Source organism: Pagrus pagrus (assembly GCF_965226575.1).
Source record: "Pagrus pagrus genome assembly, chromosome: 9".
Lineage (NCBI taxonomy): Eukaryota > Metazoa > Chordata > Actinopteri > Spariformes > Sparidae > Pagrus > Pagrus pagrus.
Window position 1 is genome coordinate 20,640,040 of NC_140193.1, and position 19,379 is coordinate 20,659,418.

The 19,379-nt window shown below is 40.3% G+C and overlaps 2 protein-coding genes across 2 annotated transcripts; one reads left to right on the plus strand and one right to left on the minus strand.

Annotated features, from left to right (window-relative positions):
• Positions 1–186: 186 nt before the first annotated feature.
• On the minus strand, positions 187–5,575 carry LOC311262474 (gastrin-releasing peptide receptor-like). The gene is made up of 3 exons (XM_084361860.1): positions 5,149–5,575; positions 2,321–2,666; positions 187–824 (listed from the first exon to the last, which is right to left on the minus strand). The coding sequence occupies exons 1-3, from the start codon at positions 5,547–5,549 to the stop codon at positions 510–512; spliced, it is 1,062 nt and encodes a 353-aa protein (XP_084217986.1). The 5' UTR covers positions 5,550–5,575; the 3' UTR covers positions 187–509.
• A 5,897-nt stretch (positions 5,576–11,472) lies between these two features.
• On the plus strand, positions 11,473–19,306 carry LOC311262955 (lanC-like protein 3). Its single transcript, XM_084362714.1, is given in 6 exon segments — positions 11,473–12,257; positions 12,756–12,879; positions 14,753–14,950; positions 15,042–15,130; positions 15,134–15,249; positions 16,614–19,306. Coding segments are annotated over 6 exon segments (1,221 nt in total). The 5' UTR covers positions 11,473–11,723; the 3' UTR covers positions 16,774–19,306.
• The last annotated feature ends 73 nt before the right edge of the window (positions 19,307–19,379 follow it).

The following is a 19,379-nucleotide window of genomic DNA, read 5'->3' on the forward strand; positions in this document are numbered from 1 at the left end:
TCCGTTCAGTCGTGTTGCTCTACACAGTCTACAGGAAAAGGTCAGATGTGCAGCAGAGTCTTTCACTCTGTTCCCCTCTGTAACACAAATCAATTCAGCTCAAAGTTTCATATTTTTATTCACACCTCAAAGTTCACAATCGCAAAACTTCCTCATAAAAATGACGACCAGAGGGCGTCACACATTTTAAACAGAGTTTAACTGTACATAAACATCAAAATATTGTCAACATAGAGGCTGTACATGGTGAAGATGATACAAAACAACACATCTACACTCAACTTCTGCTATTGCACGTGTAATAGTATTTTCATAGCCTATACCCTGTTACTCTGAATGAATGAATGCCTTTATTGTCATTACACAATGTGCAACAAAATCGAGTGGCTGTCCTTGACAGTGTCATAAAAGAGCAGGAAAGAGAATAATCACTAGAAGAATAGAATAAATAAGTGTGTGTGTTAAAATAAGTAAACTGATATGATAAGTGTCTGAAAACACACACGTCTTCAGACGGTGGTTATATTTGTGCTCCCGCTGCTCTGACTGTCCAGTCGTCTTGGAGAAGTGCAGCACAGGAGCTGCTTCCTGAAGTGTTTGCTGAAGCTTTTGCTCATCAGGTAGAGGGCGAAAGGGTTCACACAGGAGTTGGCGAAGGCCAGAATGCGAGCACACACACTGGCGATGAAGTGGCCCAGCGACGTGTCCACCTGGTCATAGTGGTAGGAGCGGTACAGGTAGATGACGTGACTGGGCAGCCAGCAGACGGCAAACAGGCCCACAAACACCAGCACCGTTTTGGCCAGACGCTTTCTGGACTTGATCTGACAGGAGAGTCGAGAGAGGAGACGTCAGTTTCTACAAACAAACACAATTGCTATGTGCAGCATGAAGTATCTATATGTAGGTTATCACGCGTGAAGGTTTTTAACTTGTTTCTTTGTTAATGTCATCTTGTGGCAGCATGGCTCCGGGCGGTCCACCTCTTTGACCAAGAACAAAATGTGTGAACAACTATAGGATGAATTGCTTCAAGATTTTACAAACATTTATCGTTCCCAGAGGATGAATCCTAAAGACTTTTCTCAAAAAAAAATGTTTCTCATCAACTATCAGATGAATTGCTATTAGATTTAGCACAAACATTCCCCCTGCAGATAAATCCAAATTGCTTTTTGTGATTTTCTTTCCCCTCGCTCCCTCAGCAGGCCAAAAATTCAATTTGTCCAGTACTTTGGTTGACGACCAAAACAATTACATTCCCATCAGCCTCAGCTGTGTTTTGTGCTTTTAGTGCTGATGAGCAAAAGTTAGCTCATTTAGTTCATTTAGGCTCTGCTGTAAATTTGTCTTTTGAATTATGAATCAATGTCAGATTAATGCCATTAATCAGATGATGATCAAGTGTGACAGAAGGAAGCGGTGGGACTGGGTCTCGGTTTTCTTCAGCAAACGTGTAGAACGGGGCAACAGTATAAGAGAAGCTGCCTATCGATATTTCAAAAACTCGGCAACTCACCCCAAAACAATCTAGGTAGATACATAGCACTGCAGGGGGGTGAATTTACCCTTAAAAATAAAGTATTGTTCAAATGAAGTACCAGTTCAACCCAAGACTTTGTTTTTCATGTTTAAATTGAATCACTTTTAGAGATACAGTCCAGTAATCGGCAATTATCAAGGAAGTCGTGAAAGAAATCAGCATCATTTCATGAAGCGCCATTGTTTGTTTGTTTTCTGTGGCGAGTTGATCGAGAGGATCAATGTTGGTACTGTATATACGACGCTAGAGTCAGCAGCCAGGTCCAAAGGTAACAAAATCCACCCACTAACACCAGATTAATGCTGAAAATAATCTTAAATTGCAGCCTTATAATCAGCAGTCTCACCTCGAGGTCCATTCAGTAGCTGTTCTGGAGCTTTTTATTATATCACATAATCTCAATCAGCAGATAGAGATGGCCCAGTTGTCACCTCAACTTTTAAGCCAATACAAAGTGCTCAGGTGAAAAACAAAAGCTCCAAAGCAGCTACTTAATATACCTTGAGGTGAGACTTCTGTTTATGAGGCAGCGAATAAAGATTATTGATTATCAGTATAATCTGGTTTTAGTTAAGTTATTGTGTTGCCTTAAAAGCGAGCTGCTGACTCTGATTTCATAATCACAGTGCGGATATTGATCTTTTCTAAATTAACTCGCCACAAGGAAGCAACTTCTTCCCCAATATGTCAAACTTGATGGTTTTGTTAAATGTTTTCTTTTCCAGAAAAAGCATTCATATCGACATCAGTTTGTAAATGAGATAAGAGAGCAGAGACCTGTCTCTGGAGGTGCAGGTGTCCTTCAGCGGGGATGTCCACAGAGCTCCTGACCAGGCTGCGAGCGATGAAGCAGTAGTAGACGGATATGATGAAGAGCGGGATGATGTAGAAGATGAGGAAGAAGGCGGTGGAGTGAATTTTGGGGTGCAGCTCCCCGGCGTGAGGGTAAGGGGCGCAGGTGACAAAGGTCTCGTTGGTGAAGCTGGTGGTGAAGGTGTGCAGGTCAGAGAAGACGGCTTCAGGAATGGCCAGAGTGACAGAGAGCAGCCAGATGGTCCCCGCTCGGACACACACGCTGACTTTGGCATTGGACCTGTCCAGAGGTCTGACGATAGCTCTGTACCTGAACAGATAAGAGACATTTGTGGAGCATCGCTTCAGTTGTATGTGAAGAGGCAGAGCCAGATGAACTACCTCATTTCAGCTTCGTCTTCTAATCAATCACAACTGCAGCAACGTGTTATTTCATCTTATAGCTTCACTTCACCACCTCTGACTGAGGGAGAAAATGAGCTTCGAGAGTGTATCTCAGTGTAGATTACACAGCAGAGAATTTAATTAGCCGTTGAATGAGATGAGGCTGAACAGCCACAGAAGATAATATTAGCTCCCGCTGAATGAGATAACTTAGCCTGCAGATGAACAGAGACGGTTCATTTATCAGAGCTGGTATTAAATGTTCTTTTGTTCCTGAAAGTTGAGACATTTACAAAGGTCAGAGCAGACACATTTTCTTAGACGTCTTTTCTCCAGTAAAAACTGAGTCTGCATTCTTCTTTATCTGTCATAGGGCAGATATTATCCTGTACCGGATCAGCCCCAGAACGTGTTTAATCACTGGAGTTCTGCGCTTCGGTCAAATCATCTCTTGGTGTTATGTCCAACCTTTTGAAGGATTACAGTTGCAATCCCTCATCGCTGGTTGCATCTGTCAAGTATAACCACAGAGAGATTTGTTTCCTTGTATTATATGAATGTTTTCACAGGTGAAGTCATCCTCTAATCCTCCAGAAAATAAGAACAGATCAGAGGAAAGTCTCATAATTTGATTTGGCAATTTCTGCTTTTCTATTTTGTTAATCATCTTATGAACCTTCAGGTTGTAAGACACTGTTAGATCAGCCTAACCTAAAGGAACAGTTCACCAAAAAATGAAAAATTCAGTAATGCTGATGGAAAGTCAGGTAAAGTGTTGCAGCGTTCTCCTAAACAACCGAAGAAGCTGAGGACAACCATCTGCTTTACTTTCTAAAATGACAGAATATATTCATTCTTTTTGACTCGTTTGAAATATGACATATAATTAAGTAAGTGACTACATTTTCTTTTTAGTCCTGACAGCACTGAGCATCCTTTGAAAAAGCATTAGACCTTTCATTGAAGATTAATTTTACAGGTCTGTAACTTCTTAATAATCCCTAATGAGTTTCTGTAAAATAAACTCCAGTCTCACAGCTTCTAATTGTAGGGAAGCAGACATGATTCTGAGACAGTGACTCTGCAAAAACTGAAGCTCTAACCAAGTGAAATAATCTCATAGATGTCTAGTTGCTCTTGTTCTTCTAAGTATAAATGGATTATCTGCTGCTTTCAAAGGAAGATCCTCTGATTTAATCCAAGTAAATGTCACTCACCTTGTCTCTGAGAAGCACTTCTGTCACTTCTGAGTTATTTTTAATATAAAGGACATGCTGAACAAACGCTTCAATGCAACAGCACCAGAATTTCAGGACAAAAACAGTTCAGTTCAAACAACAGTCAATGAATTTCTTCTTCTCCTCAAAGGTTTGAGGTTCAAATCCCAGATAATTGGACTCACGCTGAGTCTGTTTTAACATGTCTTTTTTCTGAGATTGTCCTGAAATTAAGAAGAAGTACTTCAATTCAGAATTATTTGATAATATTCAGTGTATTTGACATATTAAAGGTGCACTACATAGTTTTGTAGAAGAAATTTTATTCAGATGAGAAAGATCTTTACTGACTGATTTGTTTAAATGTTGTATGCCTAAACAAACTAAATAAACAAACTCTCTTTGTTTTCATGACTGAATTAACTGAATAAACAAACTGACCTTAAAGGACAACACAGTTTCATACTGTTACAATTTGTTCATATGTGGCGGACCCTGCCACCTTTCTAGCTTCAAACAGTGTTCTGGGACCTTATTTTCCTCTGAGAACAGCTTGTTTATTCAGTTTTGGAAAAAATAAATATCTCTGAGTTTGTATCATCACCTCATTAATATTGTAAATATCAAAATTCTGAGTTTGAATTTCTTCTTTAAAACTACACGGAGCCCCTTTAATGTGCTGTATCAAGTTAGATCTAAAAGCCAGCATTTTCTACTTTGAACATTTATCAGAACCGACTTATTTCTGGACTGAACCAACTTATTTTAAGATTTCTTGCCAAGTAAAATCATCCATTCTCCACTAACAGTTGGTTTGACCTGTTTTTAGTCTGAATCTTCTCAAATCAAAAATGTATTTACACATTTACATTGTTATTTTTCACAAACAGTCATTGATTTCCTCACTTATTTAAATCAAATGTGCAGCAAACATGAAATCCAGTTACTCTGACTTTCTTTTTGGTGCCTGTTCTGGGGATTTTGGGGGAAATAAGGCCAAACTTCTAAAAATATGTTTATTAGCTGCAGCAGTGCATAAAAAAACCAAACATGAGTCCTCACAGCATCACGTCTCATCAGTGGAGGACTGGAACAACAGTTTCACACTGTGTGCAGTTTTATTTAGTCTAAAAGTATTTCAGGCATCATTAAGGTGTAATCAACATTTTTAAAAGCATGTGTGAGAGTTACCGGTCAGCAGACAGAGCAGTGAGCGTGAACACGGACACTCCCACAGAGGTGAGCTGGATGAACGGGATCAGTTTGCAGCCGACGCGGCCAAACAGCCACTCGTCCACCAGGTAGCGGCTGGCGTCCACCGGGGCGCAGGTAAGCAGCAGCAGCACGTCCCCCAGGGCCAGACTGGACAGGAACAAGTTGGGCACCGTCCGCATGGACTTCACCGACAGACACGTCTTCATCAGAGTCACATTTCCCACCAGACCCACGATGATGATGACTCCGTACACCGCAGCGATCCCGACGCCAGGGAGCCAGATGTTGTAGTGGTGCTGCTCTCCGCTGGAGACGTTCAGAACCAGATTCCCACTGCTGTCCTCTGGGTCTATAATGACTGGGTCCTCCAGAGACATAGCAGCCTAAAGGAAGAGGTGTGCAACAGAGGATCTGTGTCTCCTTGTGCCTCACTCAGTGCCCTATCATTGTGCGTGCGTCATTTTACGCACTGAAGACCACATGCCGCCAAGACCTCTCTCTCTTACATTTCCTGTCGCTCTCCAGCTGCTCACTCTTAAGATAAAGAGCAGAGGCGAGAATGATATTATAATAAAAAACAACAACAAAAAAAACAAGATTGTTAAAACCTATGTAGTTTGGGGGAAGACATTTTAATCAGGAGTTTGTTTTATGCCTAAACAAACTAAATAAACAAACTCTTTTTGTTTTCATGATTGAATAAACTGGATAAACAAACTGACCTTAAAGGACAACACAACTTCATACTGTTTTACTTTGTTTATACAGTATGTGGCGGACCCTGCCACCTTTCTAGCTTCAAACAGCGTTCTGAGAACCTTATTTTCCTTCTTTCCTAATTTCTTCTCCAAAATGACACAGTGCCCCTTTAAACTCTCCTCAGGCTGTTAAGAATGTATCAGTACAAGTGCACACATGTCCTGCAGATGTCCAAGAATACACAAAGTGAATGCACCTTAACTGGATCTGATTCAAAATGGAGTTATCACCTCTTCTTCAGTGTTCATCAGCAGCTAATGCAAAAGAAACATCACTTTGGATCATGCCCGATTTACAGTGTCAGTATTTGTGATATATGACGTTGGGAAGAGTAATTTGGCAAGAAGGCTGCAGAAGTGCCCTCTTGGATGGCCCGACGATAGATAAAACATATTAAATTGCTAAGAAAAAAAATGCTCTCTTTCTTCTTCATTTCATCCCTGACCCTCAGACAGCTTGTCACATTACATCATCATTTATTTGTTGATTATATAACTAAAGTTGTCAAATAAATATTGTGGAGTAAAAAGTACAATATTTACTCAATGAAAGTGTTAAAGCTTCATTTATTAGTCATTTTACAATACCAGACAGTTTTGCTCCCTTCATGCTGCAGAAGAAAAAAGATGAGATGAAATGAGGAGCCTCACAGTCTGCTCTGTAGCCTGGTGGCACAGCGGTGGATACTTCTGTGTGTTCTGCCAGATGGCTGCAGGGTGAACAGACTGTGGCGGGGATAAAGTAAAGTACAAATACTTCACAACTGTAGTTAATCTTTGAGAGGACACACTTTCCCAGTGTTTTATATTGTGGTGCAGAACCTGCAGAAAGATATTTCAAATGCTTTCTCTGCACAAGTTTCAACATATGGAAACATAGACTGTATATGACAGAACCTGTAACCTCAGTTTGAACTGTTAATTGTACAAAATGTCGCCTATTTCAACTAATTGCCATATTGTTGATGAAGGTTCTCAGTCATCCAGGTCATGGTAATACTAAGCACTGTATCGTAGGCAACTGGTCTTGTTTCAGTTTCTTGAAGACGTCTCACCTCTCATCCAAGAGGCTTCTTCAGTTCTAACTAACTGGAGGGGGGTTGCAGGCTTTAAAAACCTGTGTGGGAGTGTCCTTACAGAGTCTTTAAGGACACGTGTGAGCTCTGAGTTTCAGAGTCTTTAGGGCCACTGGTGGGTCTTTGACCTAACTGGCCTTCATGTGGGTCACTAAGGCTAGGTGAGCCCAGGTGTGAATGGTTGTTGAGCTGCCTGGAGAGAGAACTCAGTTCTGCAGTGTAGGTGGGTGATAAGTTGTGTTGTAGGCCACCTCCTCTGTTCAAAGACGGTCGTTCAAGTTTGAAATAGATCGATTCTTTTACTTTTCTTTCAAACCACCTGTCTTCTCTGGCCAAGATGTGAACATTGTTTTCCTCAAAGGAATGATTTTTCTCCTTCAGATGTAAGTGGACAGCAGAGTCTTGACCTGAGGAGTTGGCCCTCCTGTGTTGTGCCATTCATTTATGGAGAGGTTGTTTTGTCCCCCCAGTGTACGAAGCGTGTGCAAGAAACACAGGTTCCCTATTAAGATAAGATAAGATGTACCTTCATCGATCTTCCGGGGGAGAAATTCAATGTGGCTCAGCAGCGAAAGGGAAACAATCAGTGTGTGCGCCTTGCTATCACTACACAGTTTTCTCTGCCACACTTGTGCTGGCATATTTGAGTTTTGATGTTTAAAATCTCAGTAAAGTGTTGCGTGCAACGTCTAGTGTTCATGGCCTGTGCTGTTCCTGACTGTTAGACTGTGACAAGACATATAATCAATCGGCTTTTAGAGCCTCTCCGGCTTTGACACTCCTGGTTTCCAGTTCAGCTGTAATTACTGCAGAAGCCTCATCAGAACAAAGGTCTTCTACTTCTTTCATCACAACAGTGAACTGCACTCTGTCACAACAGTGTCAATCAACACGACTTTGCAGCAGAGCCTACGGTAACATATAGGCTGCCAACAGTTGAAGGACAAAAGCTTCTGTCACTTTATATGAAAGAAAATGAAGTGTGGAAGTCGAGGTCAAACCTTTCACACCGTTATGTTCAAACTGCCTTCAGTCCACATCTCACACGCAGACATATTGCTGGCTATCATGTGCTGGTTCATCAGATGGAGGCAACTGGGCAAATCATCTTCTAATTTAAATGCAAATACATTTTTCTCATATCAAGTGAGTAGATAAGACACAGGCTTCATCGAGCATGACTTGAACCATTTTAATTTTCCACCCTCTTCTGTTGTCCACATTTGAGAACTGTCAGAATTGTTTAATATGTTTTCAAAGCAGAAAAACAGATGCAGAGTTTCTCCAAAGCAATTTAACCCCCAAATGTGTATAATTTTAAATTTGTATGAGGCTGACAGGGGAAAAAAAGGGGCCTTCAAAGTAAAATGGCAGCTTGGACTTGGACCAGGCTTTTATCTGAGCTCGCAAACAGGAACTCACAACAAAAGCTGATTCTGAATCCTCTGCCTGCCTCTTCAAATAATAACTAGATGGACCACAGGGAAACAAATCATGTTTTTCAGAGCTCCGAGAGTGACTTCATCCACTTCTGTTCACCCTTAATGTGTCCTCGACCTCCCCGCCGTCTCTCTGCTGCTCTCTATTATCCTTAGTCCTTTGTGTCTTTCATTTCAGAATAAATACACAGAAAAGTCTTCATTCAATTTTCGTTTTTTTCCTTGCTTCATTTTTTGAAGAAAATTTTAATTAGTTCTGTGCTCTGGGGTGACCTTTGCTTCAACATTATCTCCGTGGCATTCATCTTCTTTTATCTATCTCTTTATACACAAAAATTAAATTAAAATGTGATTCAAAGCTTCTTTCGCACCATCTTGTCTCAGATAACCACTTGATTCATCTTGGAACTGGCAGACAGTCACATGAAACTGTTATTCAGTTCAAGTCAAGTCAAAATACTTTTGTTCCTCAAGGAGAAATTCAAGGCAAGTGAGTGTGCAAACAGAAATAAACTTCGACAATTGATGTAAACACATAAAAAATAAATCTAAAAGATAAACTTGACATGGGTGACACCTGTTTCCTGTGAAGTCTGGATATTTCATGTGTTTGGTGGTTAAATATAGACTGATGGATCAGGATTTACTCTTCAGGGCCAAATGATAAAGAAATCATATTCAATTATTTTTGACAGATATTGCAGTTGTGATACATGTCACAGTTTTACTAGGAATGGTACGTTTTTTGCAAACAAATATGTACCCATATATTTAGATAGTATTATTTGTAGGCATAGTCCTGCAATTTGGACCATTTTGAAATTTCAATAATATTTCAATTAATGGCTCAGGCCTGTTTTATTGTATGAGATTATTGTGTGTTTTGGTTGTAAAACCTCAAAAATCAGATGTCAGGTCAGGTGAATGCAGAGGATTAAAAGTAGAAAGAAGAAAATCCAGTAAAATATCTAAAGTCTAGGCTGGTTAAGATCGTTTTCTGGGGTAGATTTGATCAAAATTATTGTTTAATACAGTATCTCTCACTGTCTTTAGCCTTCACTGCCAATAGTAAGTGAGGACAGCTTTATTTAGCCTATACACCACTTTTCAAAACAAAAATAACTCATTGATTCACAGTCATAAGAACCAATCAGGCAAGGAAGCATAAAAAAAACAAGAATAACAAAGTTTTGAGATACATTTTAAAAACACCCAACACAGTTTGCTGATCTGACCCTCTGAGGGAGTTTGTTTCATAGTTTTGGAGCCAGAAAATTAAAAAACAATGTCACTAATGAAAGGCCAAGTGGACAGTAATGGACGTATCTCTGTATATTATTATATATGATATTGTAAGCTTGTTAACACAGGTGCATCATTTTAGCAACTTTAGTAACTACAGCTGTCAGACAAATGAAGCGGCGTTACAAGTCCAACATTTCCCTGTGAAATCTAGTGGAACACAATATAAATGGGCTGGAGCCTTCAGCACCATGGACAGCAGCCGGCTGAGCCTGTGAGCGTCTATCGCCACCTGGTGATGAAGATGCTGTACTGAAGCTGGACAAAATTAAATGATCTGTCTTTTATCCATGATGGCAATTGATTTCCTCGAGAAAGTAATAGTTGTTGTGGTGGCACGATAGATTTTCAGCACGAGGTCAACAGGCAAACAGCACTGATGGTGAAATAAACAATAGTTGATGGACACGCTCATGTTTGTAGGAATTTTACAGTCCTGCCGCCAGAAGTTGGTTTCAGTTGAACTATCTGTTGCTAGTAGCAACCACTGCAGTCCCAGTTCAGTCTGATCTCCATCTGTGTCAAAGCAAACACTGACAGGGATCTTTTATGTAGGCTACATCTCAAATGCTCTATAAAATAAAAGAGCCAAGTTAATATGGTTATTGATAAGGCACTCTAAGGTGCATATTCCCAAACACTTATATACAAACAAATAATTAAATCACCACAAACCTGCTGAGCCCAGTCAGTGAACTTGGGGTTTTCTTGAGCTGCTTGGGTTCAGGGGGCAGACAGTGATGCAACGAGGTACATTTTCTCAAACTGTAATGTTTTAAAGGTACACTATGCAACTTTTTTCCAGGCCCATAAACAAAAAGAGACCAGTCTCTTAATCCGTGACATAGCTGTTTGCAAGAGCTTACATGTGCTTTAGATGAACTTTAAAGTCATATGTTTACATTTGTATTTGTTAACAATATATTTTGAGTTATGATGGGATGAGAAGAACAGATGCATCGCCTGTAGAAGTCCTGTAGTGCAAGAATATGGGACTACATACCAACATTGTACTAAAAATAGTTCAACACACAACAAATGTCAATATGGGTCATAATAAGCTCCTTTTATTGTTGACCATTTGTCTGTTGAGGATGGGCTGAAAAAGTGGCATAGTTATATAGTAGATAAGGTATTTGTACTCTACTTGCGTATTTCCATTTTATACTATTTTAGACTACACTACCTTTTGGAGACAAATATTGTACCTTTGGCTACTTCACAACATTTATTCGATAACTTGAGTTACGGGTTGTTGTATTGCAGATCGCATGCTGCGTCAGAGCTAAAACTAAATATTAAGAAATGATTTTAATGGCAACAATATTTAAAGAAAACAAACACATTCCCATAATCAGAAAAACATCCAATAATCAGCCAGGTCGATGATCAGCCAACCCATAATATATAGTACATGGAGACTAAATATTTGTAGGCCTATAACTTATTTTTACTTTCGATATTTGTTTTGACTGAAAATTACTTTTCAAACTTAAAATATCAGATACTTGAAGAACCAACCTTTTATCAAAGTAGCCTAATATTTTAACATTATATCTTTACTTTTACTCAAGTATGATTTTTGGGTACTTTTTACAACACTGGGCGTGGATGCTGAAGTGTCCCAGGTGTTAATCCAGGTAGATGACATGTGAATGCATTAATATTGATGGTAGGCCTACAACACTCTCTTCAGTGAGCTCTTGTCATTAAACATATCTTGCTGCTAATACTTTTGTACTTTTACTATAAATTTAACCCTGAAGATGATCTTCCATCTCTCCTCATGGGCAGACTTCAGGTGTCTGTAGGCAGGTCCTATCAGCCGACACGAGGCTGAACCATCCCTGTTGACATCGAATCAGCTGAGAACTGATGGGAGCTGCATGAGCAATCAAAGTGTTTCCTCTCTCTCATCCTCGGGGACCTTGAAGCATCGGACGCAGCTGAGTTATCTCTGAGGCCTGCTCTCTGGGATGGAAAACACCCGCTGCTTTGCAAACCGCTTCTCCGACTACAAAGGTGCTCTGCTCCCGGGCCAGGGCGTCCCGCACATCGTGCCCGCCGTCGTCGCCACCGTCGATCAAGTCCTGAAAAAGCTTCCCGTCGACATCAGAGACTGCGACGGAGGGCTGTACGATGGCCCGGCCGGGGTGGCGTACATGCTGTATCACGTCAGCGAGTGTCCGCTGTTCTCCGAGCAGCGGGACGTGTACCTGAAGACGGCCAAGCAGATCATCGACGTGTCGGTCAGGTACGTGGACGCGGAGCCGGACAAGAACATGAGAGCCGCCTTCCTGCTCGGCGGGACGGGCGTCTACGCTGTGGCCGCTATGATATACAAGTCCCTGGGCTTGGCTGACTTCGTTAAGCCGCTGACCAAATTTCGTAACCTGTGGGAGGTGTGTGCGCCCATCAGCTTCCTGGAGTGCGGCTCGGACGAGCTGTTTGTGGGGCGGGCCGGGTATCTGTGTGCTGCCCTGGTCCTCAGGCAGAAGCTGGGCATAGAGGTGAGCTCCTGAGCGAGAGGATGGCACACTTTAAAGAGCTGTTTCACCCAAATATAAGTCTGTGACCTGTTAGACCACCACAACACACTCTGATGTCTGAGGTTCAAGGGACACTGTGTAATGTTGGAGAAGAAATTCAAACTCAGAATTTATAATATTAATGAATGAATGTATCTTTTCCTATAAGTGATAAACAAGCTGTTCTCAGAGGAAAATGTAAATGTATGTGTGTTGTCCTTTAAGGTCAGTTTGTTTGTTCAGTGATGAAAACAAAAAAATAAAAAAATCAGTCCATTAAGATATTTCTATTAAAATTTCATCCCCAAAACTACATAGTGCACCTTTAAGGCAAGTCACCTCCCGAGTAAAGTCCCTTTATCTATATATATATATGTGTGTGTGTGTGTGTTTATACTTATGGTAATAATGATGAAAATGACTTTGTGGGTGGCCATTTAGTTCATGTCTATATCTCAAACTCTTGTATTTACTCTGCAGATTCTGAGCAAGGACCAAATCAAATTTATCTGTCAGGCCATCATTGAGTCGGGACGACAGTACGCCCGGAGGAAGAGGAAGCCTTTCCCCCTCATGTACTCGTACTATGGGACAGAGTATCTTGGTAAGAACTGGAGCCTCCTCTAAGTCTGTAATGTCTGGTAGACTTTGTCAGATCAAGTTTGCATTACCAGGTAGAAATTAAGATTGTAGTCTAGATCTCCCTCTCAGGGCCACTGTCCTCTGACTATAGGAGGGTTTCTGTTATCACACAGTGTCCATATGCCGACACAAGAGGACTTTAGAGATGATTTTAGATGTAGGGCTGGTGTGTTGACATGTGTAAAGCTAACTTTCCTTTCCTTGATTGCATCGGATGAAGAGAACCGTGAGGGTCGGAGATCCTCAGTAACTTTCACACCCACACTGAGTTCATAGTAAGCATAGCCTCGCTGGCTACTTCTGCATGGAAACAATGACAACTTTGAAGAATGATGAGGAGGTGAAATAAATTACACTTTGTAGGCGAGAAATATCTGTAAACACACCTGGTTAAAGGTGCTGCATGTGTTGCTTGTCCTGAAAAATGTGCTTACGGAGAGGTTTGATTTACTCGACATCAACAAAGTATAAATAAAAAGGGATTTCACAGACACTGGCTGTCCTGCCTCAAACAGCCGTGTTTTCCCAGCATGTATCCAATATTATGTAGGAAGACTCAGTGTCTCAATGAATTATGTGGATTCTGCACCTCACGATTTACATCCAATCCCAGCGTTCAGTGCCAGTGCAGGATAGATTGATAGCCAAAAAAAAGGGACCACATTGCTATGACTCAGCCAGACAGCTGTGTTTAAAGAAGAAAACATTTATTTTTTAATGTTCAAGATCTACACCACAAGAGGAGGTGGCTGTCATACTGCTTTTGTCCGCAGGGGGCGCCAGAATCAACAAAAATAAAAGTTACTTGTAGCTGCTTTAACTGAACAGTAATTTACTCGCTACAAACATGATCGTTCCCTGATCATTACCTTTCAGTAGTTGCAATTCACAGATATCGTAGAAAGCGAGAATTTTATAAACGCTGGCATTGGACGTAAGAAATGTCCACTATGAACGTAATCCGTCATTTTTGCAGAATTGTTTAATGTTGACTTTCTTTTCTGGGGCTCAGATTGTAAGAATACAAAGTCTTTTTTTCTCAGCTTTGCTCTGCAGGTATAAGCATGAATGTTACTTGATCATTCTCAGGGATTAGATGAATACTTTGTTGTCTCAATCCTCAGGCTTACTGCACTAAAGCCATTTGGACTATTATTACATTGAAGCTTTAACACTCTACATCTCATTTAAAGAAAAATATTTGTTAAAAATATGTTTATATGTAAACAATAATATAAGTTAACGTGTAAAATCTAAATGTTAATTCATTGAGATTTGACAAAGTAAAAACTTAACCTAATAAAATACAATTTAGATTTAATATTTAGATTGAACATTTAACTTATTTTTACTATTATTATTTTTATACATATAGACATATTTTTAACAATTATATATAAGTCGTTTTAAATTAATTTACTATGTCTCAAATGTGAGGAAAATGAGCTAAATATATCAGTAAGAAAATTGTAACCAAGTTCTTACATTTGGCGCACTACATGGTCTTGGGTTCCTCGGTGGGACAGCGATTGTGCAGCTGCTAATGTACCTGACAGGATCTCAACTGTGCTGGGAATCCTCAATTATAGTCTGCTCACCTGTATTTACTTCCTCACTGCTGGAAGACAAAACATTTACTGTCAAAACTGTCATGTATGTATAGTGGGCTCCAGTTTAGAAGAAACAAAAAGACCAGTCCTTCCAGTTTTACTTTGTGAATGTTTGTGCTTGTATGATTCGGGTTGTGTCCGTTTGTGTGCCTGGCATGGTGCTTCCTTGCATGCCTGCTCTGGTGGGTGCATGTGTGATCCCCTGGCACCCCCTCCTCCCGTCAGGTGCGGCCCACGGCCTCTCGTCAGTGCTGCAGATGCTGCTGAGCTACCAGGACGTGCTCAGCGGGGCAGAGAAGGACCTGGTGTGGCAGAGCGTTGATTTCCTCATGAACCAGGAGCAGAACTGCAACTGGCCTGCAGAGCTGGGCGTCATGATAGAGAGAGAGAACGAACTGGTGCACTGGTGCCACGGAGCCCCAGGTACACTCAGTATCACCATGAAGGTACACAGGTGTCTGTACATCATCTTAGTTGTTGTTTCTACTACTAAATCCGATATCCTCTCACTCAGGTGTGGCATATCTGTTCGCTAAAGCCTACCTGATCAATAAGAAGCCCCAGTATCTGGACACGTGTATCCGCAGCGGGGAGCTCGTGTGGTAGAAAGGTCTGCTGAAGAAGGGACCTGGGATTTGTCATGGAGTTGCAGGCAGCGCTTACGTCTTCCTACTGCTGTATCGGCTCACAGGCAACTCGAAATACATCTACCGCGCTCAGAGGCAAGAAATCCTTTCCGCTTTTTCCTACAGAGCTGTAGTCTTAACAGCCCAGTCACCAAAATAACATTTGGCATTGTATGTTACTGCAAGCCATGGATATGTTAAACTTGAATGTTTCAAATGTCTCATATCAACATTTCTACAATTGTAAATTACATGTACTGTATGTGAGCTGACTTTTTATGTTTGGAGGACGGACTGATAGTGGTGACGTGACCGCTGGGCAAGAGGGCTGCCAATCGAGAGACCACTGTTTGAGACAGTGTTTCAACATTTGTGCAACATTTTAAAACTGTCTTTGTGTCACTCAAGTCAAAACAAGATCTTTTCTTGAACCTAACAAAGTAGTTTTTGTACCCAAACCCAACCAGACCTTTACCGGAGCAAAATTTTAAATTGAAACATAAAGAAACAAAAAACTTTCAACATGTCTGTGTGATGGATGAAAGGTATTAAACGTATACATTTAAATGCACATGGCCAACATTAAATCCAATTTATTCTGGTGATTTGGTTGAGATTGAGGTTCAAACTTTTCCATTGAAACCTCCCCCAAGTTGAAATGCATGACTAGCCAACACATTAATATTTAGCCACACTAGCTGCATGGTTGTAGAGAGGGAACGTTTAGGCTCTCGATCCATCATTTTAGTCCAGGCTGAAATACCTCCACTACTGTCTGATGGATTGTCAATACATTTTGCTCAAATATTCATGCATGGACTGACTTCTGTGATCTCCTGACTTTCCTCTATCAAAACCATGAGCTTCACATTTTCAGTTTTGACTGAAAGTCTTGACCCAAAGTCCCAAAGCTGCTTTTCAAGTGGTTCCTTCTGCCCATTGTTGTCTACATTTCCACTGCCCTCCCATCTGCCATGCTTGCTTACGTTGATCTGTCAAAGCACAATGGACAAAAAACAAACTGGTTTGCGGCGGCATTTTTTTTTATAGTGGCTGAAATAGAATGCTTGCAAGTGCTCGACCAATCAGAAATCTTCAGCACTGCAAGTCCCCTGAGCAGCGACTTTGAGGAGGGTGAATTTCCTGAGGGAGAAAGGCACTGAGTTCCTCCAAAGGTTCCTGGGGAAAGTTCCAGCAGTGGAAATGCATCTTTTGGTGCCATCAGGTCATAATTTGAATTTTGTCTTTAGTTTATCATCAAATCCATGCTGAAGCAATGATAAAGAATATTAAACTCAAACACCCCATCATGTAAAATTCTCCTCAAACCCCTGAGGACATGACCTCAGCGTGCTCAGTGGTGCAGCAGCCGCAGCCCTGCTGCCCCATCAGCTGTAATCTATTCATTTAAAATGTCACTTTCCATTCATGTCTCTCTGCTCTTCTTTCGCCCCCACAAGGTTTGCAGAGTTCCTCTTCACAGAGGAGTTTAAGACTGGCTCCCACTCAGTGACCAGCGTCTGCAGTCTGTTTGAAGGCCTGTCGGGGACGATTTGTTTCCTGGTCGACATCCTGCAGCCGGACCAGTCAGAGTTCCCTCTGTTTAGTGTGTTTGTGTGAATGGATCCGGGTAACTGTTGTTCACTGACCTGAACAAATATCAATCCTTCCCTCTGAAACCCTTCAAGATCTAGATTTTTGAAAGCACAGTCATTGAGAACGTGGAGGGATGGATGGTATTTGTTTGGGAATTAGAAAATCATATTTGAGTCCAGTTGCAGTAGAAAAATGGTCTAGATTTTGTGTCTGTACTGAGGTGGATGTTCAGCTTCTAGGCTTTACCAGATTCATTCCTCTTACTGTAACAGCCCATCACTAAAGCAGAGCTTTGTTACTGGGTATGTTGATTGAAATTGCAGCATTTTGTTGAAAGATGCTGCTCTCAGGTCAGAATGACACAATTGCACGATACCATTGACAGCTTAAAGAAACAGCTATCACACCCAAGTCACCAAAAGAAAAAAACAAGTGTCACATAATGCCTTTAAAAGTTTTCTACCACTCCACCAGCTGAGCGTCACGTGATCGCAGACCTTTGAGTTCATGTCTTTAGGGTTCGTAATTACTCAAATTATTGCTATTACGACCTTTGTTGGTTAATATGATGATGATGGATTTTGATACAGAACTTGCAAAATAATCAAAATTGAGTGGAGACAGATGCTAAGAGAAGAAACTGTAGATTATTGTCCTCTTAGTAGTCTCACTTTGTTTGCACTGTGCAATATTGCTGACTCACCTGTGTGAAATGAGGTTTTACCATGTGTAGCAGAGTGACCGCTGTTCGTGTATTTTGATGTTTAAATTGTGGGGATATATGAAATGTTGTGTTGTGATCTGTTGTGACTTTTACCCTGTAAAGGAAAAAAATGAGTATGTTAGGGTTTGTGATGGAGACCGAGAACAAAAGAGTTTAAAAAGCATCGTCAGTGTGAGAATTTGATTTTCCTTCCGAGTCTGCAGTCTGTTCAAGATGAGACTCGGTTATGTCAATTACAGATTTCTTTCAATAAACGTGATAATGAGGCCTTAAAAACAAAGTTGTTGCATTTGGATATGATCCAAAGTAGAAACAAGCAAAAACATTGGACGGTGAAAATGCTTTGGGCAGCGTTTTGGACATGAGGCTGAAGCTGGTAAAAAGGTGAAAAATAGCAAACCAAAGAAGGTTCCCGATGCTAACTGTGCCTGTTGTGGAATATTTATAACTTGTGTACGTGTGTGCATTTTGCAATCCAAGCTGTCCACAAAAAAGTCTACAGGGTTGTTGTTATTAATAAAGTGTCCAGATGAAAATAAAAATCAAGTGTTGTTGGTCTGTAATATAATTATATTTGACTGCCTTCACAGCCTGACACAATGACAGACAAATCATTTGATTGATATGAAAACATTAGACTACATTTAAAAGATAGATCAGTGACAATACTTCCAGATAATTGATGATGATGATGATGATGATCACATTTTGGAGGCTGCAGAATTTCACTACATCACCGTATTATTGTGATATAAATGTTTTCTTGTATTTCTAGTATGGTTTCAACGGCAAGTTGACATAATAGAAGAAAAAGAAAACATCTTATAAATGCAATCAATGATCCAAAACATACAGAACATGTGAAACAGTTATTTTGGGTAAAGAAAAAATGTACAGTAGGCGCATCCCTCAGAAACCATGGGTCTAAGAGAAGAAAAGAAAGAAGGAGAAAGTGAAAATGAGCATTAATGAAACATGTTTTATGTAGAAAGGGTAACATAACCAAGATATCTGTTGCTTTATTATAATGATGAAGAATGAAAGTAAATACTTTACAATAGAACGAATAGAATAAAACTATGTTTTCCTCCAGAGTGGAAAATTGACAAAAACATGGAAGCAGCACAAGACCATGAAACACGTGGAGTAAATGTTGTGATAAAACACAGTGTAGGCAGCCTTTTAAATAAAGTACAACAGCAATACCAACAAAAAAACTTGTTGAATATTACACATAAAATACTAGATTCAAACATACAAATGTAATAAAAGGTTAAAAAAAAAGTCGAAGTGCATTATTATCTTACTTAAATCTCTCTTGTTATTAGGCCTTTATGGTTCAAACTGTATCTCAAAAGGAACAGCTCACCCAAAAATGAAAATACAGTTTTTAGTAACGTCCAAGAAAATCGCAGTTTGTTGTAAATAAATTAAAATGCCATCTAGTTTTGTGTGAAACTTCTCAGTGAACTACATCGTCTCTCTCAACATATGTCACCAACACCAACATGGCTGCTGCCTCAACACAAAAAACTACTAACAAAGGTGAAAATCACAATAAATCTGGTCATATTGACAATTGCAGTTCTGTGAAAGGACAGTTTATCAGTTCTGCGAGCAGCTAATATACAGGAGCAGCTCTAGTGTTCAATCAGACGACGTCATTAACGAGACTGTTGGCTGGTTACTCTTTATAATTACATACTTTCAATCACAGTCTCATTTGTTTTATGACAAACTGAGACTTTCTCAAGTTGAAAAAAATCCTCTTTTTAATTGACAAACATCACATGTGATTCATGACACAATCTGTTCACTAACAAAGTATTTCCTCTGGGGGAAACCGGAAGGGGCGTGTCTTTGGCTCTGTATGGAGGTATTGTGTTTTAAACAAGTCCTGATCTAC